The 20236-nt window shown below is 53.4% G+C and overlaps 2 protein-coding genes across 2 annotated transcripts; one reads left to right on the plus strand and one right to left on the minus strand.

Moving 5' to 3' along the window:
* Positions 1-395: 395 nt before the first annotated feature.
* On the minus strand, positions 396-9657 carry SLC18A1 (solute carrier family 18 member A1). The gene is made up of 16 exons (XM_085080605.1): positions 8332-9657; positions 7197-7394; positions 6592-6940; positions 6039-6097; positions 5749-5832; positions 5475-5567; positions 5168-5257; positions 4296-4339; positions 4129-4189; positions 3926-4021; positions 2320-2398; positions 2160-2211; positions 1634-1697; positions 1444-1563; positions 1099-1232; positions 396-815 (listed from the first exon to the last, which is right to left on the minus strand). Exons 2-16 carry the CDS (start codon positions 7297-7299, stop codon positions 705-707), a joined length of 1539 nt encoding a protein of 512 aa, XP_084936731.1. The 5' UTR covers positions 7300-7394; positions 8332-9657; the 3' UTR covers positions 396-704.
* Positions 9658-10919: 1262 nt separating this feature from the next.
* ATP6V1B2 (ATPase H+ transporting V1 subunit B2) lies at positions 10920-18633 on the plus strand. The gene is made up of 14 exons (XM_085080474.1): positions 10920-11078; positions 12471-12526; positions 13157-13255; positions 13510-13603; positions 13699-13776; positions 13956-14095; positions 14195-14296; positions 14786-14883; positions 15028-15151; positions 15679-15829; positions 16141-16223; positions 16306-16410; positions 16940-17069; positions 17163-18633. Exons 1-14 carry the CDS (start codon positions 10937-10939, stop codon positions 17297-17299), a joined length of 1539 nt encoding a protein of 512 aa, XP_084936600.1. The 5' UTR covers positions 10920-10936; the 3' UTR covers positions 17300-18633.
* The last annotated feature ends 1603 nt before the right edge of the window (positions 18634-20236 follow it).

A 20236-nucleotide genomic window follows, 5' to 3' on the forward strand; every position in this document is an offset into this window, starting at 1 on the left:
GGCGGGAGGCGGACGGGCTGTCATGGCGGCTGTGCTGTGTCCCTCAGGGCGGCGGGGAGGCAAACCACCGGATTAAACAAACCCCGGGATTAAACAAACCCGCAAAGAGGCACTGAGGGGCTCTGAGCTGTGTGTTAAGGACGGCCGGGTTAACCCCGCACTCTGGAGAAACTGCGCACTCTCTGCCAAACTGTTCCCTCAGAGCTTCCCAGCCCCCGGCTGCTCCCCTGAAATACAGAAATCACTGTGGCCTGGTTGGCTTTGTCGGCTGAGGCTAAACCTTAGTCCCACCTCAGTTTCTCAGAGTTCTTCAGACGAATAAACTAATTTAATGTATGTGGGGAAGGACACACGAGCAGCACAGAAATAGCACAGCACATCAAACCACACCAAGACAGAAACAAACTGGTTTTAGTGTCCTCAGAGACATTGCAGTGACATTACAGTGACAGTGACATTACAGTGACATCTTTATTGCCAGCTGGTTCCTTTGCTAAACCCCACAGCAAGGGAGTGGCCTCACTGAAGGGATGGTGCCTCCAAATCCTGATGGTTGGAGAAAGAAGAACCGTCAGGAGAAGAGTTTGGAGATTCCAGCTATGCCCACAAGTCTGGGCCGGCTGCGTTGGCTGTGGCTGCTCACACATTTGTGTTCCATAACCAGAATGACAGCTCCAGAGCAGGGCACACACTCCCTGCCCTGCCTATTCCGTGTTTTCTGCCTCCCCTCTCTCCCGGGTGAGAGGGAATTCCCGCAGCGCTCCCCTTGGGCTGGAGCTGTTGGGCTGCATGGAGCACTCCTGCCTCAGGATGGCCTGGGGAGGAGAGCAGGAATCAGCTTTAGTAAAAATAATGAGTAATTTGAGTGGCTAACAGGAGAATTATCACTTTGGAAAAAGCCAAAGCGGACCTTTCCCCAGGGAATACAAGCTGTGAGCTCAGAGAATGACCCTCTAAACTTTGCTTTTATCTGAGTTTTCTGTCCCTTTCAGAGGGCAGAATAAACCCCAACAAGGAAGATGGAATCCCTGGCGAATTCACTCTTAATTCCCCCAAATCCCCGGGATATGAAACTCCAGGAGAGCACCCCTGACTGACCATCTTCTCCTCGGCGGCCGGGGGGCTGCGCAGGAGCCAGCAGAGCGGGGAGTAAGCGACGTTCAGCACCCCAACGATCACCATCAGCGTGGGGAACCCCAGAGCTCGAACAATCGCCCCGCCCGTGGAGGGACCTGCAAATCCCAGCGGGAAAAAGGGACAGAACACCAGGGAACAGGGTGAGATATACACCAGGGAGCAGGGTGAGATACACCCTGAGCAGCTACACCAGGGAGCAGGGTGAGATACACCCGGGAGCAGGGTGAGATCCACCCTGAGCAGCTACACCAGGGAGCACAATGAGATACACCCCGAGCAGCTAGCCCGTGAGCAGAGCTGTCCTACCGATGGCAAAGCCCATGCAGAAGGCCACGTCGGCGATGGCGTACACGGTGCCGTAGGCGGAGGTGTGGCGCAGGTCCACCAGGTAAGCCATGATGGGCATCATGGAGGAATCCACCATTCCTGCCCGGGGCAAGGAGGGATCCTCAGGCCCTGCTGGCCAGGGGAGCTGCCCGGGAGCAGCCCAGCTTACCTATGGCAAAGCCCAGCCCGGCGTTGGGGCCGATCAGCCCGGAGATGGTGGTGGCCAGAGGGACCTGGGAGGGGAGGGAGAGGAGATGTGAGGCCAGGAGGGCTGTGGGAGGTGGGAAGGTGAGACATGGTTGGGTTGGAAGGTTGTTAAGGTTGTTCCAACCCGCCCTGCCGTGGCAGGGACACCTTTCACCATCCCAGGCTGCTCCAAGCCCCATCCAGCTGGCCTTGGACACTTCCAGGGGTCATGGGGCAGCCACAGCTGCTCTGGGAATTCCATCCCAGTCCCTCCCCACCCTCCCAGGCAGGAATTTCTTCCCTGCAGGCTCCCTTGAGGTCCTGGACAGCAACAATTCAGTCACTCCGCAGCCTTTTCCAGGCTGAACAACCCCAAAGATCCAGAGACCTTTCCCAGTTCTGCAAAACCCATCCAGATGTGCAACCCCTGAGCATCTGCTGTGCCAGGGCCATGGAAATCCCTGTGGATTCTCCTGCAGAGACACCTCACATTCCCCTGTGCTACTCACACACAGGAGGCTGATTCCCACCACAGCCATTCCAATCATGGAGCACAGCCACCTGCAGTGGGAGCACAGGGCAGGAGTTCTCAGCCTCGAGCAGAACGTGCTGGAATTCGGGCTGGGCTGGGCCAGAATTAATCTTTAATATCTTTAATATCCCACTTACCTCCCCATCCTGTTAGCCAGAATCCCAAAGAGGTTGGTGCCAATGAGGTAGGATATGCTGGCAGGCAGGAATGCCATCCCTGGGAGAGAGAAGGGATTAAAAAATGTCTCGTGCCTGAGAAACCACAGGAGATTTGCACCAATTTTCATTCCCTAACTGCCTCCTTTGGAGAATACACGAACCACAATTCACGTGAACATCCTCCTGCCACAGTTTCTCCCTCTTCCCCCTTCCCACCTCTGCCTTCTGCTTTTCCCTTACTCAATAAAGAGGAATAAAACAACTGCTTAAGTAAAAAGCTGGGGGATCATTACGTAGCTCACAATTAAATATTTGCTCTCCCTGCTGCTTTACTGGTTGTTTATTTTTCATATCCTCTCCTGCTGACAATAAATAAAAGTGATCAGCTCCATTTCCCTGGGAAAGCTTCCTTACTGGAACAGAACACACTGATTTGTGTTTAATTTCCTCTCCTCTCTCTAACAGCTACAGAACATGGTTAATCCTGCAGGTTTAGCTAAGCTCTTCTGGGTTGTTTTGCCCAGAATTATGGGAGAAGGAGACAAAAAGAGGAGCCTCTTGAGTCCAGAACAGCTTGTGAGATGCGTGGGTTGGAGTGGAACTCTGAATCCAAGCAGCTCTGAAATCTCTCAGGGAACATCTTAGGGAATATATTCGGTATTTTCTTCTGTCGAGTCACCCCAAAACTTATGGGGTTCAGTGCTGGCAGGGCAGCCCAGAGTGCTTTTCCCCTGGGTTCTGTCCCTTGTCCCTCACCAGACCCCCTGGCTGCAGCTTTCCCCTCACCCACCCTTGCTCCAGAGAAGCATCCAAAGCTTTTAGCGGCTGGCTGCTGCTGCTGCCCAGAGGATAACTCGATCAGGAGCAATTCCAGCCCCCCTGCTCCCAGCCTGCAATCCAATTTGGGATCTAAGTGCAGCCTGGGGCACCCCCTGGGTCATTCCTGTGCCAATTGGCTTTGATAACCATTACTTGTTATTTCTGCAGTGAGCTCAGGCGCTGTTATCTCCACATCCCATTTCCCGGGCAGCTGGCAATCAGCACAGCCCATCCTGCCCTGCCTGGGATGCTGGAAATGGCCTTGTTTCCCTCGGAGCTGCCTCTGCAGAGCCCATCTGGCCTCCACAATTGCAGCCCAGCACGAGCCCATTATGTGCCCTGCAGAAGATGGGCTCCCAGGGCACCCCACAGCCTCCCTGCCCCGTTATTGCTCGGCTGGGGAGCCTGATTCCATGCAATTTTTTCAATAGCACATGGTGCAGCCACCACTGAGGCCATTTCCGGCTGGAATTGGAGCCCTGGGATCGCTCACTCCATGGGCATGAGGGCAGATGTTTCCTTTTTTTGTTTCGGAATGATATAAAAGATGATTCAATCCCTCCTGCTGTGCCCAAGCAGGGCCATTCCTCAGTCCCTGGAAGTGTCCAAGGAATGCCAGACGTGGCACTCAGTGCCCGGGGCTGGTGACAAGGTTGGGATGGTCACAGGTTGGACTCAGGATGGTCTGGGAGGATTTTTCTGAGTGATTCTGGGATTCTAAACCCCCTGAAGCTCGGGGGAAGAGGCTGCAAAGCACAGGACCTACCGAGCTGCCACTGCGGGGAGCACATGGTCTGCAGCATCCAGATGGGCAGGGTGGGCTCCAGCATGGCCACCCCCATGTTGGAGAAGCAGAGAGCTCCTGGTGGGGAGAAAAGGGAGAAAAGCTCCGTTTTAGCCCTTTTGGCTGCTGTTTCAAGCAGGCACGAGGGAATTTTTACCTGCAAATGGACAAATGTCCACCTTTACCTGCAGCCACCAGGATGTAGGGGTCTCGCAGCAGGGTGGACACCGGGGTGGCTTTGGTGCTCTGTGAAGGGGTGACGTGGGCTGGGGGCTGGGTGTGCCTTCAGCCGGTGTGGTACAGCCCCCAGCCCCGGGCAGTGCCCACCTCCCTCACCCTAGGCTGTGCTCACCTCTGGGGAGATCCTGGAGGGCTGCAGGATGCACAGCTGCAGAGCTGGGGACAGAACACTGCTGATGGCTCATTTCCACACCCAGCATCCCTGCCATCCACCTCTCCTGGCCCTCAGCCTGCCCCATCCCTGCAGCACAACCCCAGCATGCAGGAGCTGTGGTTGGAGGGAGCAGCAAAACTGCCTGGAGCGTGTTGAGAGGGTTTTTTCAGCCCCTGGAGCAGTCAAAAGTGCAAATGCTCCCATCAGGCTGCCAGCTGGGGAGCTGCCGCTGGAGTGTGACAGAAATGGGATGTGGGAAAGAAAAGGATTAACCCAGAAAGTTTGATATGCACGAGGCCCACGTTTCATTTTCCAGCAGCTCTTACACGCTTCATTACAGATATCTTGCTTTACATCCAGACAAGGATGGTAACTGGGAATGTAATTTAATTAGCTCCATGCTTCCCACTGAAAACGCAGCTCCTGCTGGCTGGAACTTTGCTGTGGCACTCAGGAGGCTCCCGTGGCCTTCATGTGTGACACAGCAAAGGGACAGAGAACAAGGCACCGTTTCTGCTGGGAAAGCCTGATTCCTGCATGGCACGGGGAGGCTGCAGACAGGGGTGTCTTGCCAAAGAATTCACAGTTCAAAGAGCTTTACTGAATGTGCTGTTGGAGCCATTAAAGCAATCAGGGAGTTTATTAAGTAATGAGGGATTAATTCCTGCTCTGTTGCTGTGTCAGTCATCTGGAGATAGAAAACATGTGATTTAGCCCTGACAGAATAACCAGTGCTGATGTGCCTCTTCCTTCTCAGACTCTTCCTGAAACACCCACGTTTCAGTCTTTCCACATTTTGTTTATTTGTACAATTAAATTTGGTTTCTCACCTCCATCCAAGAGGGCGAGGCAGGCCAGCACCAGGAAGGGCGACGCTTTCCCCACGAATTCATACATGATGCTCCCAAAGGGTGCCCCGACTGCAAGGGAAGGGCTGTGTCACACCCTGGCAGTGCCACTGTCCCCAGAGCCTGGCAGCTGCTGTCCCCACGTCCCTGCTGGGAGTTTGGGGAAGGTGTTGGTCCCACAGGCAGAGAGGGCAGAGGGGTGGAGGGAGGAGAGCATCCAGCCAGGCAGGTGGGAGCTGCAGGAATGAGCTGCTGGGGTTTTATCCCATCAGGAATGAGGAATCCTTACTCAGCACTCCCAAGGCCAGGCCGCCCAGGGCAATGCCCATGGCACTGCCCCTCTCCGAGTCGTTGGGATACACGCTGGCCAGCAGGCCCAGGCCTGGGGGACAGACAGAGCCCACCTGAGCCTGGGCCCAGGAGGGGCTCCTGGCTGGAAGCAGCTGGGATTTGGGGGTTTGGCTGCTCCCTGGCTGGGCGTGGGTGCAGCGAGGAGGAGGAGGAGGATGATAACCAAGACAAGGGGTTATCAAACCTCGTAAAGGTGTAGCTCAAACCTTTACCTGCCACCGAGGAGAAGGAGGAGCCAACGCCCTGGAGGGCTCTGGCGATGAACAGCAGGGTGTAGGTGCCTGAGAAAGCAAACACTGCCCAGGGAGGGGAGAGCTGGGGTCAAACCCTGCCCCAGCTGGCACCAGCTTGGGTGCTGGAGGGGTGAGGGGGCAGAGAGATGCTCGTCCTTGTCACCCTCTCCTGAGCCCGGGTGCTCTGCTGTGTCCTTTCTCTCCATGGTGCGAGCAAAGGACTCTCTGCTGTGCAGGGTGGGGAGGGCAGAGGGGAGGGCAATACTCACTGACTGTGGAGAGGAACATGATGGTGAAGCCCAGGAACATGGGGATGTGGTATCCTATCCTGGAACGGGAAAAATGAAGCACCATCTCAAGGAGGGTTCCTCACTCCCCCTTGGGAAGTGCCGGTGGGCTGGGAGCACCCAGTGCCCCCCAAAAACACTGCAAAGCCACCCAGGAGCACAGCTCTGCTCCCCAGCCCAGCCCAGCACAGCCCACAGTGTCTGCAGGAGACAAAGGAAACCTGAAAATCACATTCTATCCGTAACGGGCTGGGAAGCTGTGTTTGTTTATTCCTTGTTGCTGGTATTAAACAGCATCTGCCAGCACCTGAGGAGAGCATTAGTGAGGTTTATGCTGGGATATAAACTCACAAACCATGTGCAGCCTTTCGGAAAAGGTAAAATTCGTGCCGTTTTGATGGATATATTCTCCCTCTTGTTATTCCCCCCTGCAATTCCTGTGATTCCATGCAATCCCTCAGCTTCTGGTGATTTCAGCAGCAGGCAGGAGCTGAGGAATGGCCTGGAATTGCAGGAAGCCCAACATCTGACCTACCTGTTGGTCAGCAGACCCACCCAGGGGTTGATCAGCAGCTGGACGAGAGCCTTGGAGGCAAAGAGCAGCCCAACCCGGACGTTTTCCTGGGCCAGGAACTCCCCACCCTGCAGGCAGCCCCTGGGTGGGTTTGGGGAGGTGCTGGGGGGCTGTCCTGGGGGGCTCCCCGTCCCATTCAGCAGCCCCTCGGCGCTGGTGAAGCCCCAGACTGGCACGGTGGTGTTGTCAAAATAGGAGAGCACGGAGGAGAAAGGAGGAGATCTCAGGGCTGCAGGAGCTGCCTGGGGCTGGGCTGAGCTGTTGGCTCCTTCGTACTCGGTGGTGTAGAGGAAGGTGGGGACGATGGGCACTGCAGAAAAACCAGGGCAGGGATTAGTGAGGGATTTTCCTCCATTTTCTGGCTCGGCACTCGGCTGAGCTGAGCGGTGCTGGCCAGGGGTGTGAGCCCTGGAGGAGCTGAGCACCCAAGGCAGCCCCAAAAATCCAGCCCTGAAAACCCAGCCCTACACTGCACCCCTGAGCATCCCCAAAAAAACCCCACATTGTACCCCTGAGCATCCCCAAAACCCCCACACTGTACCCCCAGAGCCCCAAGAGCTCCATACCCACGACAGTGAGCAGGATGTTGTCCAGCAGCAATGCCACAAACACCACCACCAGCACCAGCCTGGGGGACGACCTGCCTGTGGCCAGCCAGTGCTGGGCCATGGCTGGGGACACGCTGGGGACACGCTGGGGACACACTGGGGACACCACTGGGGTCCTGCAGGCTCCTGGGCTCAGGGGGCAAGGTCTCCAAACACCTGGCAAGAGAACATTCCAGGTTATAACCTCCCACAGGTCATGGCTTCTCCCTTGGGAAAGCAACTTCTGGAGTCACTTAGGAGGTCCCCAGGAGCTGGGAGCTTTCCCCAGGAGCTGGGAGCTTTCCCCAGGAGCTGGGAGCTTTCCCCAGGAGCTGGGAGCACCAACTCCACGATCAAATCCCGTGTTTTCAGCAATCCTGCTTTGAAATTCGCAGCTGGAGTGTTGTCAAACCGTTCCCACTCCCCTGAGACATCTTGTACCTGCTTCAAGGCATCGTTTAAGTGTCCTCCCAGAGACTGTGAGCACAGATCAACCTCGGCTTATCCGAGGTAATCTCGACATCTTTTATTCCGTGTTTGTTCTTTGGAGATTCAATTGGGCCTCAAAGGAAATTCATTTACCTTCCGTGTCTTTTGATTCGCCCAAATTGAAATGTCAGGGCGAGGCACAGCACTTCAAAGCCTCGCGGATCTGATGGAGATCGAGGCTTCCAAGGAAACATCACTCCAGAAATATCCCTCAAAATTAGCATTAAACCAACCAATTGGCCACGAATGTTCCCCCAGCTCTTGGGCACAGCAGAGACTGCGTGGCAAAATTAACGGAGCTGAGTCCAAGCTCTGCCTCCTCCCAATAATCCTGGGGTTTCCTGAAATCCCCAGCAAGGAGAGTTGTCAGGTTTTAATTATAAAAAGCAAACACTCCAAACGCTTTGTCATCACAGACAAGTGCCACACGAGTCTGTGAGCTGGAAAACAGGGCTGGTTTCTCCCTCCACCTCCAAGTAAACACCCAAATACCAGAATTAATGCAAGAGAAGAGTATCGATAGAAATCAATTTAAGAGAGAGAAAGCAGAGGCAATAAAGATGTATTTTAAGCTCTCCCTGTCCCCTTTCTGAGGTGTGTGGAGCAGAGGAAGATGTTCCCTTACCCTGGCACCCATCTGGGAGCGTGGAGCTGCTGCTGCTGCCTCGCTGAGCTCTGCTCCCCGGGATTTATGGTTCCCTGTTATCAGGGGAGGATAGGAGTGTCCCTCGTCCCTGCAGATTTCATTGGAACCTCACACGAGTGTCCTGGAGCTCTCTGTGCGTCAGCAGGGCTGGGCTGAGGGCTGGCAGAGGGGCAGGAGTGTTTATCCTCAGCTTCCAGCAGGGCTGATCCCTCCCTGAGCACCTGAATTCCCACCTGGATTTGGGCACCTGGCCATTTCTGGGAGCTCTGGGGCTGTTGGTACCAGCAGGCTGTGGTTCCTCCCCACCTCAGTGCTGCCTCCTCCCCTCGGGATTCTCCCCATGGCTTTCCAGTGCTGCTCTCCTGCCTGTCCTCCTCCAGGGACAAGGAGATACTCCTTGGAGCAGCCAGGCTGGCTCCTCACAGGCAGAATTCTCCCCATGCACTGCAGGTTCTGCAAAGGCCCTTTGCAGCAGGATCTCTTTTCTTCCATCATTTCTGTTTTCTTAAACTTTTGACACTTGGCTCCACGATTTCTTTTTTAAACCCCAAACCGATACCATCATTCATTCGGGACACAGAGATTTACTGCAGGGAGAGGGAATAAATCCTCAACATATTCACCTTTTCTCCACTGGCACATCAATCTGCCGCTGGGGCCATTTGTCTGCCTCCTGCCTGCCCCCAAAACTACTGCCAATAACGGCAGATGAGAACATCCTGCCCGGGAATTCCCCGGGTGAGCATTAGAGCAGCAGCTGAAGCCTTTAAATGTATTTCATGAGTGGAGAATGGAATGGCCAGGCCTGGAAATTGCTCCCGCAGTGTGTGCAGAGGAGGCAGAGGATGAGCAGTGCAGCACCACCACCTGCTGGATCCAGATTCTCCTCCAGCTGACGAGGGGCTTGTGGAGACCTTCCTCTCTTGCCTTTTTATTTTCACTTTTTAAATTTTCCTTCTTTTTCTTGATTTAATCCTCTCTCTGGAACGGTTTATTCTGTTGGTTCCCTCCTTGGGAGGTGTGTTTTCCTCAGCACCTCTGCTTGGTTGCTCCCCCAAATGAGCACAGAATCCCCCAGATCTCTTTGCACACAGTTTCCCCAAATATTTCCAGTTTTGACCCAGCAGGAGAGAGGATATTGGTTCCTGGTCTCAATCCATTCTGTCTCACTGCTGCTTCTTTCTCTCTGTTTTTCCCTTTCCCCCCCTTTTTTCTTCCTTTTGTTTTTTATTTTATTTTTCTGTCTCTTATTATTTTTATTCATGCCTTTTTCTCTATACTTTTCTTTTTCTCCTTTCCTTTCCCTTATTTTCCCCTTCCTCTTTCATCTTTCCCTTTTCCCTTTCCCTCTTCCCTCATACTCTCCCTCTTTTGACTTGTCATTTTTCTTATTCTTTGCCATTAACCCTTTTTCCTTCATCTTCATCTCCCTCTTCCCCTTCCCTTTTCCCTTTTCCCTTTTCCCTTTCCCTTTTCCCTTTTCCTTTTCCCTCTTCTCCCTTTTGCTTCTTTTTCTTCCTTTGCCATTAACCTCTTTTCCTTTGTCTTCATCTTCATCTCCCTCTCCCTCTTCCCCTTTCCCCTTCCCTTTTCCCATTCCCTTTTCCCCTTTCCCCTTTCCCCTTTCCCCTTTCTCCTATCCCCTTTCCCCTTTCCATTTCCCAGTTCCCATTTCCATTTCCCATTTCCCATTTCCCATATCCCTTTCCCATTATTTCCCATATCCCTTTCCCATTATTTCCCATTATTTCCCATTATTTCCCATATCCCTTTCCCATTCCACATTATTTCCCATTATTTCCCATATCCCTTTCCCATTCCCCATTATTTCCCATTATTTCCCATTCCCCATTATTTCCCATTATTTCCCATTCCCCATTATTTCCCATTATTTCCCATTCCCCATTATTTCCCATTATTTCCCATTCCCCATTATTTCCCATTATTTCCCATTCCCCATTTCCCATTTCTCATTCCCCATTATTTCCCATTATTTCCCATTATTTCCCATTCCCATTCCCCATTATTTCCCATTATTTCCCATTATTTCCCATTTCCCATTCCCCATTATTTCCCATTATTTCCCATTTTCCATTATTTCCCATTCCCATTCCCCATTTCCCCTTTCCCATTATTTCCCATTATTTCCCATTATTTCCCATTATTTCCCATTATTTCCCATTATTTCCCATTATTTCCCATTATTTCCCATTTCCCATTCCCCATTATTTCCCATTATTTCCCATTCCCCATTATTTCCCATTATTTCCCATTATTCCCCATTATTTCCCATTATTTCCCATTTCCCATTCCCATTTCCCATTATTTCCCATTCCCATTTCCCATTATTTCCCATTCCCCATTATTTCCCATTCCCATTCCCATTCCCCATTATTTCCCATTATTTCCCATTATTTCCCATTATTTCCCATTATTTCCCATTATTTCCCATTCCCATTCCCCTCCCTCTCCCAGCACCACGGACAGCTCCAGCCCCGCCCCTCCCTGCGGCGGGCGTGGTCTCCGTGTTGTGGGCGTGGTCAGTGCTCAGTGGGCGTGTCCCTCCCCTCCGCTATAACGGCGCATGCGCAGCGGGCGCGCTCCCAGCCGGTCCAACATGGCGGCGGTGCGGGCGCTGCGCGGGGCGATGAACGGCGCCGGGCCCGGCGGGCCGCGCGAGCAGGCGGCGGCTCTGACCCGCGACTTCCTGTCCCAGCCGCGCCTCAGTGAGTGCGGGGGGCGCGGGGGGCTGCGGGAGGGCTGGGTCCGGCCCGGGGGCCGCGCACAGGCCGGGTCGGGGCAGGCGCGGCAGCCCCGGGCTCGGTCACCCCTCAGAGCAGTGAGGGGCCGGGCCGGGCCGGGCTGTTCATTAACCACCTTCATTAACCCCCAGCCTGCCCGTGTGACTCGGCACAGCGCTGTCCCTCCTGCGAGCCTGCTGTTTGTGCAGGAGCTGCAGCTGGTGGGGGTGGGATGGAGGCTGTGCCTGTAACAGGAATTGAGAAATCGGGTGGAAAAGGGGAAATGCGAGAGCTTGGTGAAAATCCCTTTATTGCAGCGCAGGGGGAGAAATGGGGGTTGTGTGAAGGGGTTTTCTGTGGCAGCAGTTACATAAAATAGCTTTACCTGTGCCGTAAATAGCACCAGGAGCTGCATGGTGCTGCCCAGGAGCTGCTGGGCGATGGATCCTTTGGAAATACCAGTCAGGTTTGGAAGCCAAATGGATCATTGCAATTCCAGCCTTAAATCTCTCCTCTGGAGCACAGGCTTCTGCCAGGGCTGCAGCCAAGGTGACTCCATCCTCAACCCAGGTTTTTCCATCTAGATTCTGCTTTTGCCTGAGCTGGCATCGAGCTGGGCATGGAAAATGTTCCAGTTGTGTTTGGTTTGTCATGGAACTGGTTGATCTTTGTGGAAAGGGGAATTCTGAGTGGCTGCTGAGCTGCTCTCCTGGGGAATTGGAGCTGATTGGTGCCAAGGAGGTGTTTTCTCGTGGACAGAGCTGGGAGTGAGAGGCTGATTGAGGAAGAAGAGCTCATGAGGCAGTCATGGGATGAAATGCTTCACTCAGGGTCATGTTTTCCGTGGCTTGTGGGCTGTGAGCCCTCGGGGTCTGAGCAGAGTCCTCCTCCTGATAATTCCTGGGTGATTCTCCCTGCTCAGGGTGCAGGAACAGCCCAGCTGATCTTCTGATTAGGAGTAATCAAGGGACAGTGCTCTGTCTCAGGGGGTTTACCAGGATTTTAGGAGTAAAACTGAGAATTTCGAGTTTAATCCCAGCTCCCCTGATCCCAGGGCTGATGCAGTTTGATTATTGCCCATTAAGATGTTACATTGCAACAACTGAAACTGTTTTATTGCAGTGAAAACACAGAGCTGTTGACAGTGTAGACAACAGCTGGGGAGCTGCCAGGCTGGGGTGGCTCTGATGATTCCCTGCTGGAATAAGAACTCTGGACACCCAATTCTGCCCCTAATCCTTCTTGGGGAGTTGATAATAAACAGAAACAGAGACCCAGATCCACACACCTGAGCCTGGTGATAGGAATGAAATGGAAAAACTGGATGTAGGGTTTTCCTGAGGAAGTGCCTGACTTGTGCCTTGTGGTTTTTTGCAGCTTACAAAACTGTGTCGGGTGTGAATGGTCCCCTGGTTATCCTGGATCAAGTTAAGGTAAATGTTAATTTATCATTTAATTCATTACCAGCTATTAGTGACGCTTTTTGAGGGAGAGTTTACAGGAAAAGGTGGGAAAATGTAAAATCCAGACTGTTGGGAAATTCAGAGCAATTTTAAAGCATTTCTAACTGCTGGGATGAATGGGAATGTGGGAATTGCTCTGAGGCTGGGGAGGGCTGGCCACGTCCTGGAGGAAAGAGAGAATTCTTGAGGCTGCTGGGAAAAGAAAGGAAACAATGTTTGTGAGTTTTATCAGACTGGAATCTTGTTCAAATTCCAAGCTGGAATTTACCTGTTCGCTTTGTTCCTGACCTTTCCAAATCAGTGCTCTGGAAAAGGAAGCTGTGGACACTTCTGGCTTCTTTTCAAGCTGCTCTTGAGGCCAAACAACTGCTGCAGGTTTTTCTTCTTGTCAGATGCTGCACTGGGGCTTTCTGTCACTATTTGGGACTTCTGGAGTGTTTGGAAGTGATTCTGACAGCTCCTTCTGCAGCTCCAACCCTGCAGATATTGTCTATTCCTGTAAAAATGGCTACAGCCTGAGAAACTTAATATCTTTGGAATGAGTTTTGTTCTGATAATAAAATTATTCCTAGAACTGAGTTGTTTCTTTGCTGGCTGCAGTTCCCCAGGTACGCTGAGATCGTTCACCTGACGCTGCCCGATGGCACCAGGAGGAGTGGGCAGGTGCTGGAAGTCAGTGGCTCCAAGGCTGTGGTTCAGGTATGAGCAGGAGTCTCTTTTTTTCCATCTTTTATTAATCAGGATGTGCTCTGAGCCAAATCAAACCTGTCTGGAGATCTGTTCTTTTTAAATGAAAACAATTAATCTCCTCCTTATTCCAAGTGCAAGTGGGATCAGTAATTTGAGAGGATTTCTAGCAGTGCACAGTGACATTTTTATTTGCATCCCCATGGGTTCCTTTGCAGGGGATTCTTGATGGATTCCCTTGTTTATTTTTTTCTGTCTATTTGCAGGTATTTGAAGGCACTTCAGGGATTGATGCCAAGAAAACCTCCTGTGAGTTCACTGGGGACATCCTGCGAACTCCAGTCTCGGAGGATATGCTTGGTAAGGATTCACGTGTGGATGGGAGGAATGAGCAGATTTATCCCAAGTTAGCTGATCTTCATGGTAATTCACATTTTTATTGTTGTTTCCTATAGGCAGAGTGTTCAATGGATCAGGAAAACCCATCGACAGAGGCCCCATTGTCTTGGCTGAAGATTTCCTGGACATTATGGGTTTGTTCTTAATCCACTTCTGTGGGGAGTAAAGTCAACCCTGGTGTGTTCTGATTTCTGAATTCATACATTTGGTTTGGAGCACAAGATCTGACTTAGGAGGAGCTTCATCTTAGTTTTAAGTGTATGTTTGGCTTCAATGATGGAATAACATTGTGTTCTCTCAAAAAATCCCACAGGCCAGCCAATCAACCCCCAGTGTCGGATCTATCCCGAGGAGATGATCCAGACTGGGATTTCAGCCATAGATGGCATGAACAGCATTGCCAGGGGCCAGAAAATCCCCATCTTCTCAGCTGCTGGGCTGCCCCACAACGAGGTGAGGCCTCAGAGCTGCCCCAAGCCTCGTGTTTCTCTGGGGTCTCTGGGCTGAGGAGCAGCATCAAACACAAACTCTGTACAAACATTCCTTCCCCAGATTGCAGCCCAGATCTGTCGCCAAGCTGGCTTGGTGAAGAAATCCAAAGATGTGATGGATTACAGTGAGGAGAACTTTGCCATCGTCTTTGCTGCTATGGGGGTGAGTCCAGAGGGCTGGGGGGAAAGGGGCTGGAGGAGAGTGGCTGAAGTCTGAGCAGGTTTTCTGTGCATGGAATTAAAGAGTGGCTGAAAATCCCAAAGGCCAGAACTGCTGGAACCTGTTGGCACAGGTTGCCCAGAGAAGCTGTAGCTGCCACATCCCTGGGAGTATCCAGGGTTGGACAGAGCTTGGAGCACCCTGGGACAGTGGAGGTGTCCCTGCCCATGGCAGGGGTGGCACTGGATGGGCTTTAATGTCCCTTTCCACCCAAGCCATCTCATGGTTCTAACAAAGTGTGTCTGGCAAGGATAAAGAATCTTAAAGTTGATCTCCAGCCTGGAATTCTAGAAGTTGCTCACTCTGGGAATGCAGAGGAGCCTTCCAGCTGGAGAGCTTTGCTGTGGGTTATTAATGAGGTGATCAACCCTTCAGAGGATGCAAAATGTGCCAAGTTCAACCTGGAACTGACTCCTCGGTGCTGTGCTGTAGGTGAACATGGAAACTGCTCGCTTCTTCAAGTCAGACTTTGAGGAGAATGGCTCCATGGACAACGTGTGCCTCTTCCTCAACCTGGCCAACGATCCCACGTGAGTGAGGGGAAAAGGCTGGGAGGAACAATTGCATTGCAGGGGCAGTGCTGGGGCTGCAGGGGGTGCCTGTGGCACGCTGGAAGCTCGCTGTGGCTCCCAAGTGTCCCTGGCAGCTCTCCTGACAGCAGGGCTGTGTTGCAGCATCGAGCGCATCATCACGCCCCGCCTGGCCCTGACCACGGCAGAGTTCCTGGCTTACCAGTGTGAGAAACACGTGCTGGTCATCCTGACAGACATGAGCTCCTATGCTGAGGCTCTCCGAGAGGTGTGTGGCCATTAACGTGTTAATTATTTTGTTTATTAACAGGCTGAGTGTTGGCAGGGAGGGGTGGTGGTGTAAAGTGAGAAGCGAAGCTTCTGCTCAAGCTGTTGTCATAAATATTCAGTGGAATGTTTGGAAACAGCCAGTGAGGGTTTGAGTTCATCCTTGCTTGGCTGGGATTGATGTGACTGGTGGCAGTTCCACCCCTGGAAGTGTCCCAGGCCAGGTTGGACAGGGTTTGGAGCAACCTGGGATAATGGAAGGTGTCCCTGCCATGGCAGGGGTGGCACTGCATGGTATTTAATTTCTCTTCCAACCAAACCACTCCACAATTCCAAGAATCAGCAGTTTGATAGCATAACTCTGGATTTCTCCTGTCCTGTCACACATGGCTGTGCTGACAAATATCTGAGAGGGGTTTGTGTGGCTGCACTTTGCAGGAAGAGGTGCTTCAGGTGCACAAAACCTGGGGAGACAGCAGCTCCCTGGGAGGGATCTGACTCGTTTGGAATGTTTTCTGGCTCTCCCAGGTGTCAGCAGCTCGGGAGGAGGTGCCTGGCCGCCGTGGCTTCCCTGGCTACATGTACACTGACCTGGCCACCATCTACGAGCGTGCAGGGCGAGTGGAGGGCAGGAATGGCTCCATCACCCAGATCCCCATCCTCACCATGCCCAACGATGGTCAGTTTGCCTTCCCTGTCATCAGGAGCACTTGGAGAGGCTCCACTGAGCACCCTGCCTGCTCTGGGGCACACAGCAGGGTCTGTGGCCTTTGAGTTTCCTGCATTCTGCAGGTTTTGGCAGCCTTCCCTGGCTGCTCTGCAAATCAAAATGCTTTGCCCTTTGGGGCTTCAGGCTTGGTGCTCATAGCTCTGATCCAAGAGCACTTGAGATCTGTAGAGGGAAGAAGTGACGAAGTTACCTGGTAACGAAAAGCTGCAGCTCAGTGCTAGAATGGATATAAAAGGGCTGAAAACCATTTTTTCCCACAGACATTACTCATCCTATCCCTGACTTGACTGGATACATCACCGAGGGACAGATCTACGTGGACAGGCAGCTGCACAACAGGCAGGTGTGTGCCACACTGCTCCCCACGTGCTCAGGGTTGCTGTAATTTTTCAGGATTGATGTTAACTCCTGGGTGTTTTTCCCAGATCTATCCCCCCATCAACGTGCTGCCCTCCCTGTCCCGGCTGATGAAGTCGGCCATCGGCGAGGGGATGACCAGGAAGGACCACGCAGATGTGTCCAACCAGCTGGTGGGTAAAAAACTCCTCTGGAAATGGGGGATTGTTTCCAACACCCTGTTGGTTTCCAGCCTGGATCAGCCAGGATCCAGAACATTCCTGAGGCTGCTTTAGAGCCTTGACTGAGTGTTCAGTGAGACCTCTAGAGTTTGAACAGGAATTGTGGATGATCAGAGGATGGAACAGCTTTGCTGTGGAGCTGAGCTGGGGGTGTTCACTGGAGAAGAGAAACTCCATGGAGACCTAAAGGAGCTCCAGGAGAGCTGGAGAGAGACTGGGGACAAGGCATGGAGGGACAGGACACAGGGAATGGGGACACACTGCCACAGGGCAGGGGTGGATGGGATTTGGGAAGGAATTCCTGGCTGGGATGGAATTCCCAGAGGAGCTGTGCTGCCCCTGGATCCCTGGCAGTGTCCAAGCCAGGCTGGGATAACCTGGGCCAGCAGGAGGTGTCTGTGCCCATGGCAGGGTGGGGTTGGGTGATGTTCAAGGCCATCCCTGACCCCTGGGCTGGACAAGAGCTCTGTCCCCCCCGCAGTATGCCTGCTATGCCATCGGCAAGGACGTGCAGGCCATGAAGGCCGTGGTGGGCGAGGAAGCTCTGACCTCGGACGATCTCCTGTACCTGGAGTTCCTGCAGAAGTTTGAGAAGAACTTCATTGCTCAGGGTAAGCATGCCAGCACCTCCCAGCAGGGCAGGGCTCGTTCCCAGGGCTGTCTGTCACATTCCTGCCCCATGTCCCCTCTGTTTGTCCCTTCAGGGCCCTACGAGAACCGCACCGTGTTCGAGACCCTGGACATCGGCTGGCAGCTGCTCAGGATCTTCCCCAAGGAGATGCTCAAGAGAATCCCCCAGAGCACCCTGGCCGAGTTCTACCCTCGGGATGCAAAGCACTAGCACAGCTCCCTCTGCCCCTGCTCCGTGAGCTGCTGGTTTGGTTTCCTTTTCCATGTGTTGGTGTTTCCCTGTCGCCCTTCCAGCTCCAACCAGCAGTAGGTGACACTTGTGCCAGTGTTCCCGTGGCCACTGAGAGCAGTGTGGAAAATATCCCTTCTCCCAAAGCCTGGATCTTCAGGAGGATGTTTAGGCCAGCGCTTAAAAATGTGCAATAGCCACCACGAGGTTTGGGGTTGGAAGTGAGCCTTTTGGAGATATTTCAAGGGGATGGCTGAGCATGACCAGAAATTGCAAATCTTCACGTTCAAACCGTGGGTTAGAAAACATGAAGGAGCAAGTGTGACTTGCAGGACAACATTCCTTTGTGAAAAACACAGGTTTTTAACCAGGGCTTCAGATTCTGAAAGCTTTGTGTGAGCTGAGGGACAGGGAGGTGACACTGGGGTTTTTCCCACCAGCAAAGGGGGAAAAGTCCCTGTCCTTTCAGAGGACAAGGCCAGTGAGGTGCTACCTCAAAGCAGCAGGATAAAGTTTAATCACTGAATTACAGGTTTTTAATTGAAGTTTGCAGAGTAAATTCCCTCCTTCACCCTTTTTTTGTTTGAATCCTGGAAACGCCAGACAGAACCTGCAGCTCAGTCTGAGTTCAGAAGTGTCCCCTTGGCTGTTGGCACTTCAGGGCTTTGTGCTGCTCCTGAGAGGTGAAAACCAACCTCAACCCTGGCCCAGGTGTGCTGCTGGGAGCTCAGCTTTTAAACAGGAGCTAAAAAGAGGAAAAAAAGCAGCTTTGAACATGAGAGAGGATATTTTGAACCTGCTCGAGGTGTGCTGGGCCTGTGCCCTGGCTGGAGCTGTTGTGGTTTGCACTCCAGGCACAGGTTTGCCTTCGCCCTGAGCTCAGCATTCCCAAACACTGCAATCTCGGCTGGGCAATTCTGTGCTGTTCCTTTTCCAGCGGGTTCAGCCGAGGCTCCAGGCCCTGCTGCTGGCAGAATTCCATGCTTTTTCCAGGCTTTCCTGTAGTCTGAGCTCCGCTCTGGCTCACCAGAGCATGTTGCACCTCCCTGCACGCCTTCAGTGCCCGTCTGGGAAGGTGCTAACATGACTGGAATGTGCTAATTCCAGCTTTCCTGACGTCTCCCATGTGCAGTTCTCTGGTTTGTTCTCTGTGTTCTCTGTGGCTGCAGCAGCAACTCTATTCCAGTGCATTCCACCCGCAGCTGTGTCAAAACTCTTTTTCCTGAGGTTGGGATGGGAGGGCGGAAGCGTTGGCATGAAAATACTTTAATGTAGAGAATCTCTAAATAAATTAAATATGGAAGGTGTTGAACAAATGGGAGCTTTGGTGATTTTGGGGCTGAAAATCACTTTGGGTGTTCAGCAGGGGCTGGGATGTTCCTGGGACACTGAGGGTCACTGGAGCCACCCCCACATTGTCCCCAGAGCTGGTGGCTGAGGAGGAGGAGGAGGAGGAGGGAGTGACCTTCAGCCCCAGCCTGAGGGGCAGTCATGGGGAAAGGCTTTGCAGGAATGTGCAGGGAATGTGATACCTCAGTCCCCACCTCCCTCTGCAGGGACAGAAACCTTAAACTCCTCGAAAATGAGCTTTGGGCCTCAGTTTGCTTTGGATTTTGGGTATGATCAGCACTGGGTTGGGGAGTTCAGTCGGGGGGTGCAGCCACACCCTTCCCCGTTGCTGTCACCCCAGCTGGGTGCCCAGGTGAGGACAGAGCCTGGAGAACAGGAATGACAAACCCAGCAGTGACAAAGCCAGCTTTGGTTCCCCTCTGCAGAGCTCCCGGCCAGGCTGGCATTTCCCCCGGGAGGTTCAGTGCTGTGGGATGAACAAAGGGGGCTCAGGGCTGGCTTTGGGGCTGTCCCCGTGTCCCCTGGCAGTGCTGTGCCAGCTCCTGGCCCGGCTCTGTCCCGCCGCGGGGACAGTGGGGACAGCAGGTTCCACCTCAAAGGGCCGAGCTGCTCTCCCAGCTGCCGCCGCCGGCCGTTTCCATGCCGCGTTCAGTTTGAATTCAGTTTTTTCATCCCATAATGAGTAACGAGCACCGCCCGGGGGCTCAGCCCCTCGCCGGGGACAGCAGCCGGTCCCTGCCACCGGCACACGCCAGCTGTCCCCTCGCTGTGTCCCTCGGAGCCCCGGGGCTGGCAGATGCGAGGCAGAGCCAGGCCGGGCTGGTGGGCAGAGCTGCCGAGCCTGATTTGCACATCAAAAGCCTCCGAGCCTCCCCAGCTCTGCCCCGGCAGCGCCGCGCTCACCGCGGAGGAGGATTTGGGTTTTCGGTCTGGCTCTGCCCCCACACACAGCCAGACACTGCTGGGTGGCACCGCGGCGTGTAAAGGAGATGCAAATTAGCTTTGCTCCGTCTTGGGGCTGATTTGCATGCGATGATTAGTCCGACAATCCTGCGCCAGGCGGCAGCTGGAGCAGGGCAGGGATCCCCAGCCGGGCTGGGGGACTGTCACAGGAGGATCGGGACACAGAGCCCTGGCAGGGATCGTCTGTCCCTTTCCTCCTCAGCAGTCCCAAAGGCTCTAAAAATAAACTTCCCTCACTCGCTGGGCAGCAGGAGCAGAGCCAGGATTTCCCTGGAAAGCACCAGCAGGTGCCCTTTGGGGTGCTGTGAGGGGCTGAGAGCCTGCAGGAGCAGCCGATGGGGCAGGATGAGCAGTGCTTCCTGCCATTGGAGTGTTTTCCCCATTTTCTGCTCCCCAACTTCCCCCTTTGCCTCCCCCCACACTGTTTTTTTGGAATTGATTCGGTTTGGAGCAAAACGGCTGAAATAGTCAAAATACGACCTTGGGTTTGTTCAAGCAGCCACTCTGCATCTCTCCCTCGGGAGTTGTTTTCCCTGGATCTCCCCAGGGCTGGCGGGAAGGGCTCAGGGTGGAAGTCAGGCTCACCTGCAGAGCAGGAGGGTGAAG

Source organism: Lichenostomus cassidix, chromosome 22, assembly GCF_008360975.1.
Source record: "Lichenostomus cassidix isolate B80296 chromosome 22, HeHo_3.0, whole genome shotgun sequence".
In the NCBI taxonomy this organism is placed as follows: domain Eukaryota; kingdom Metazoa; phylum Chordata; class Aves; order Passeriformes; family Meliphagidae; genus Lichenostomus; species Lichenostomus cassidix.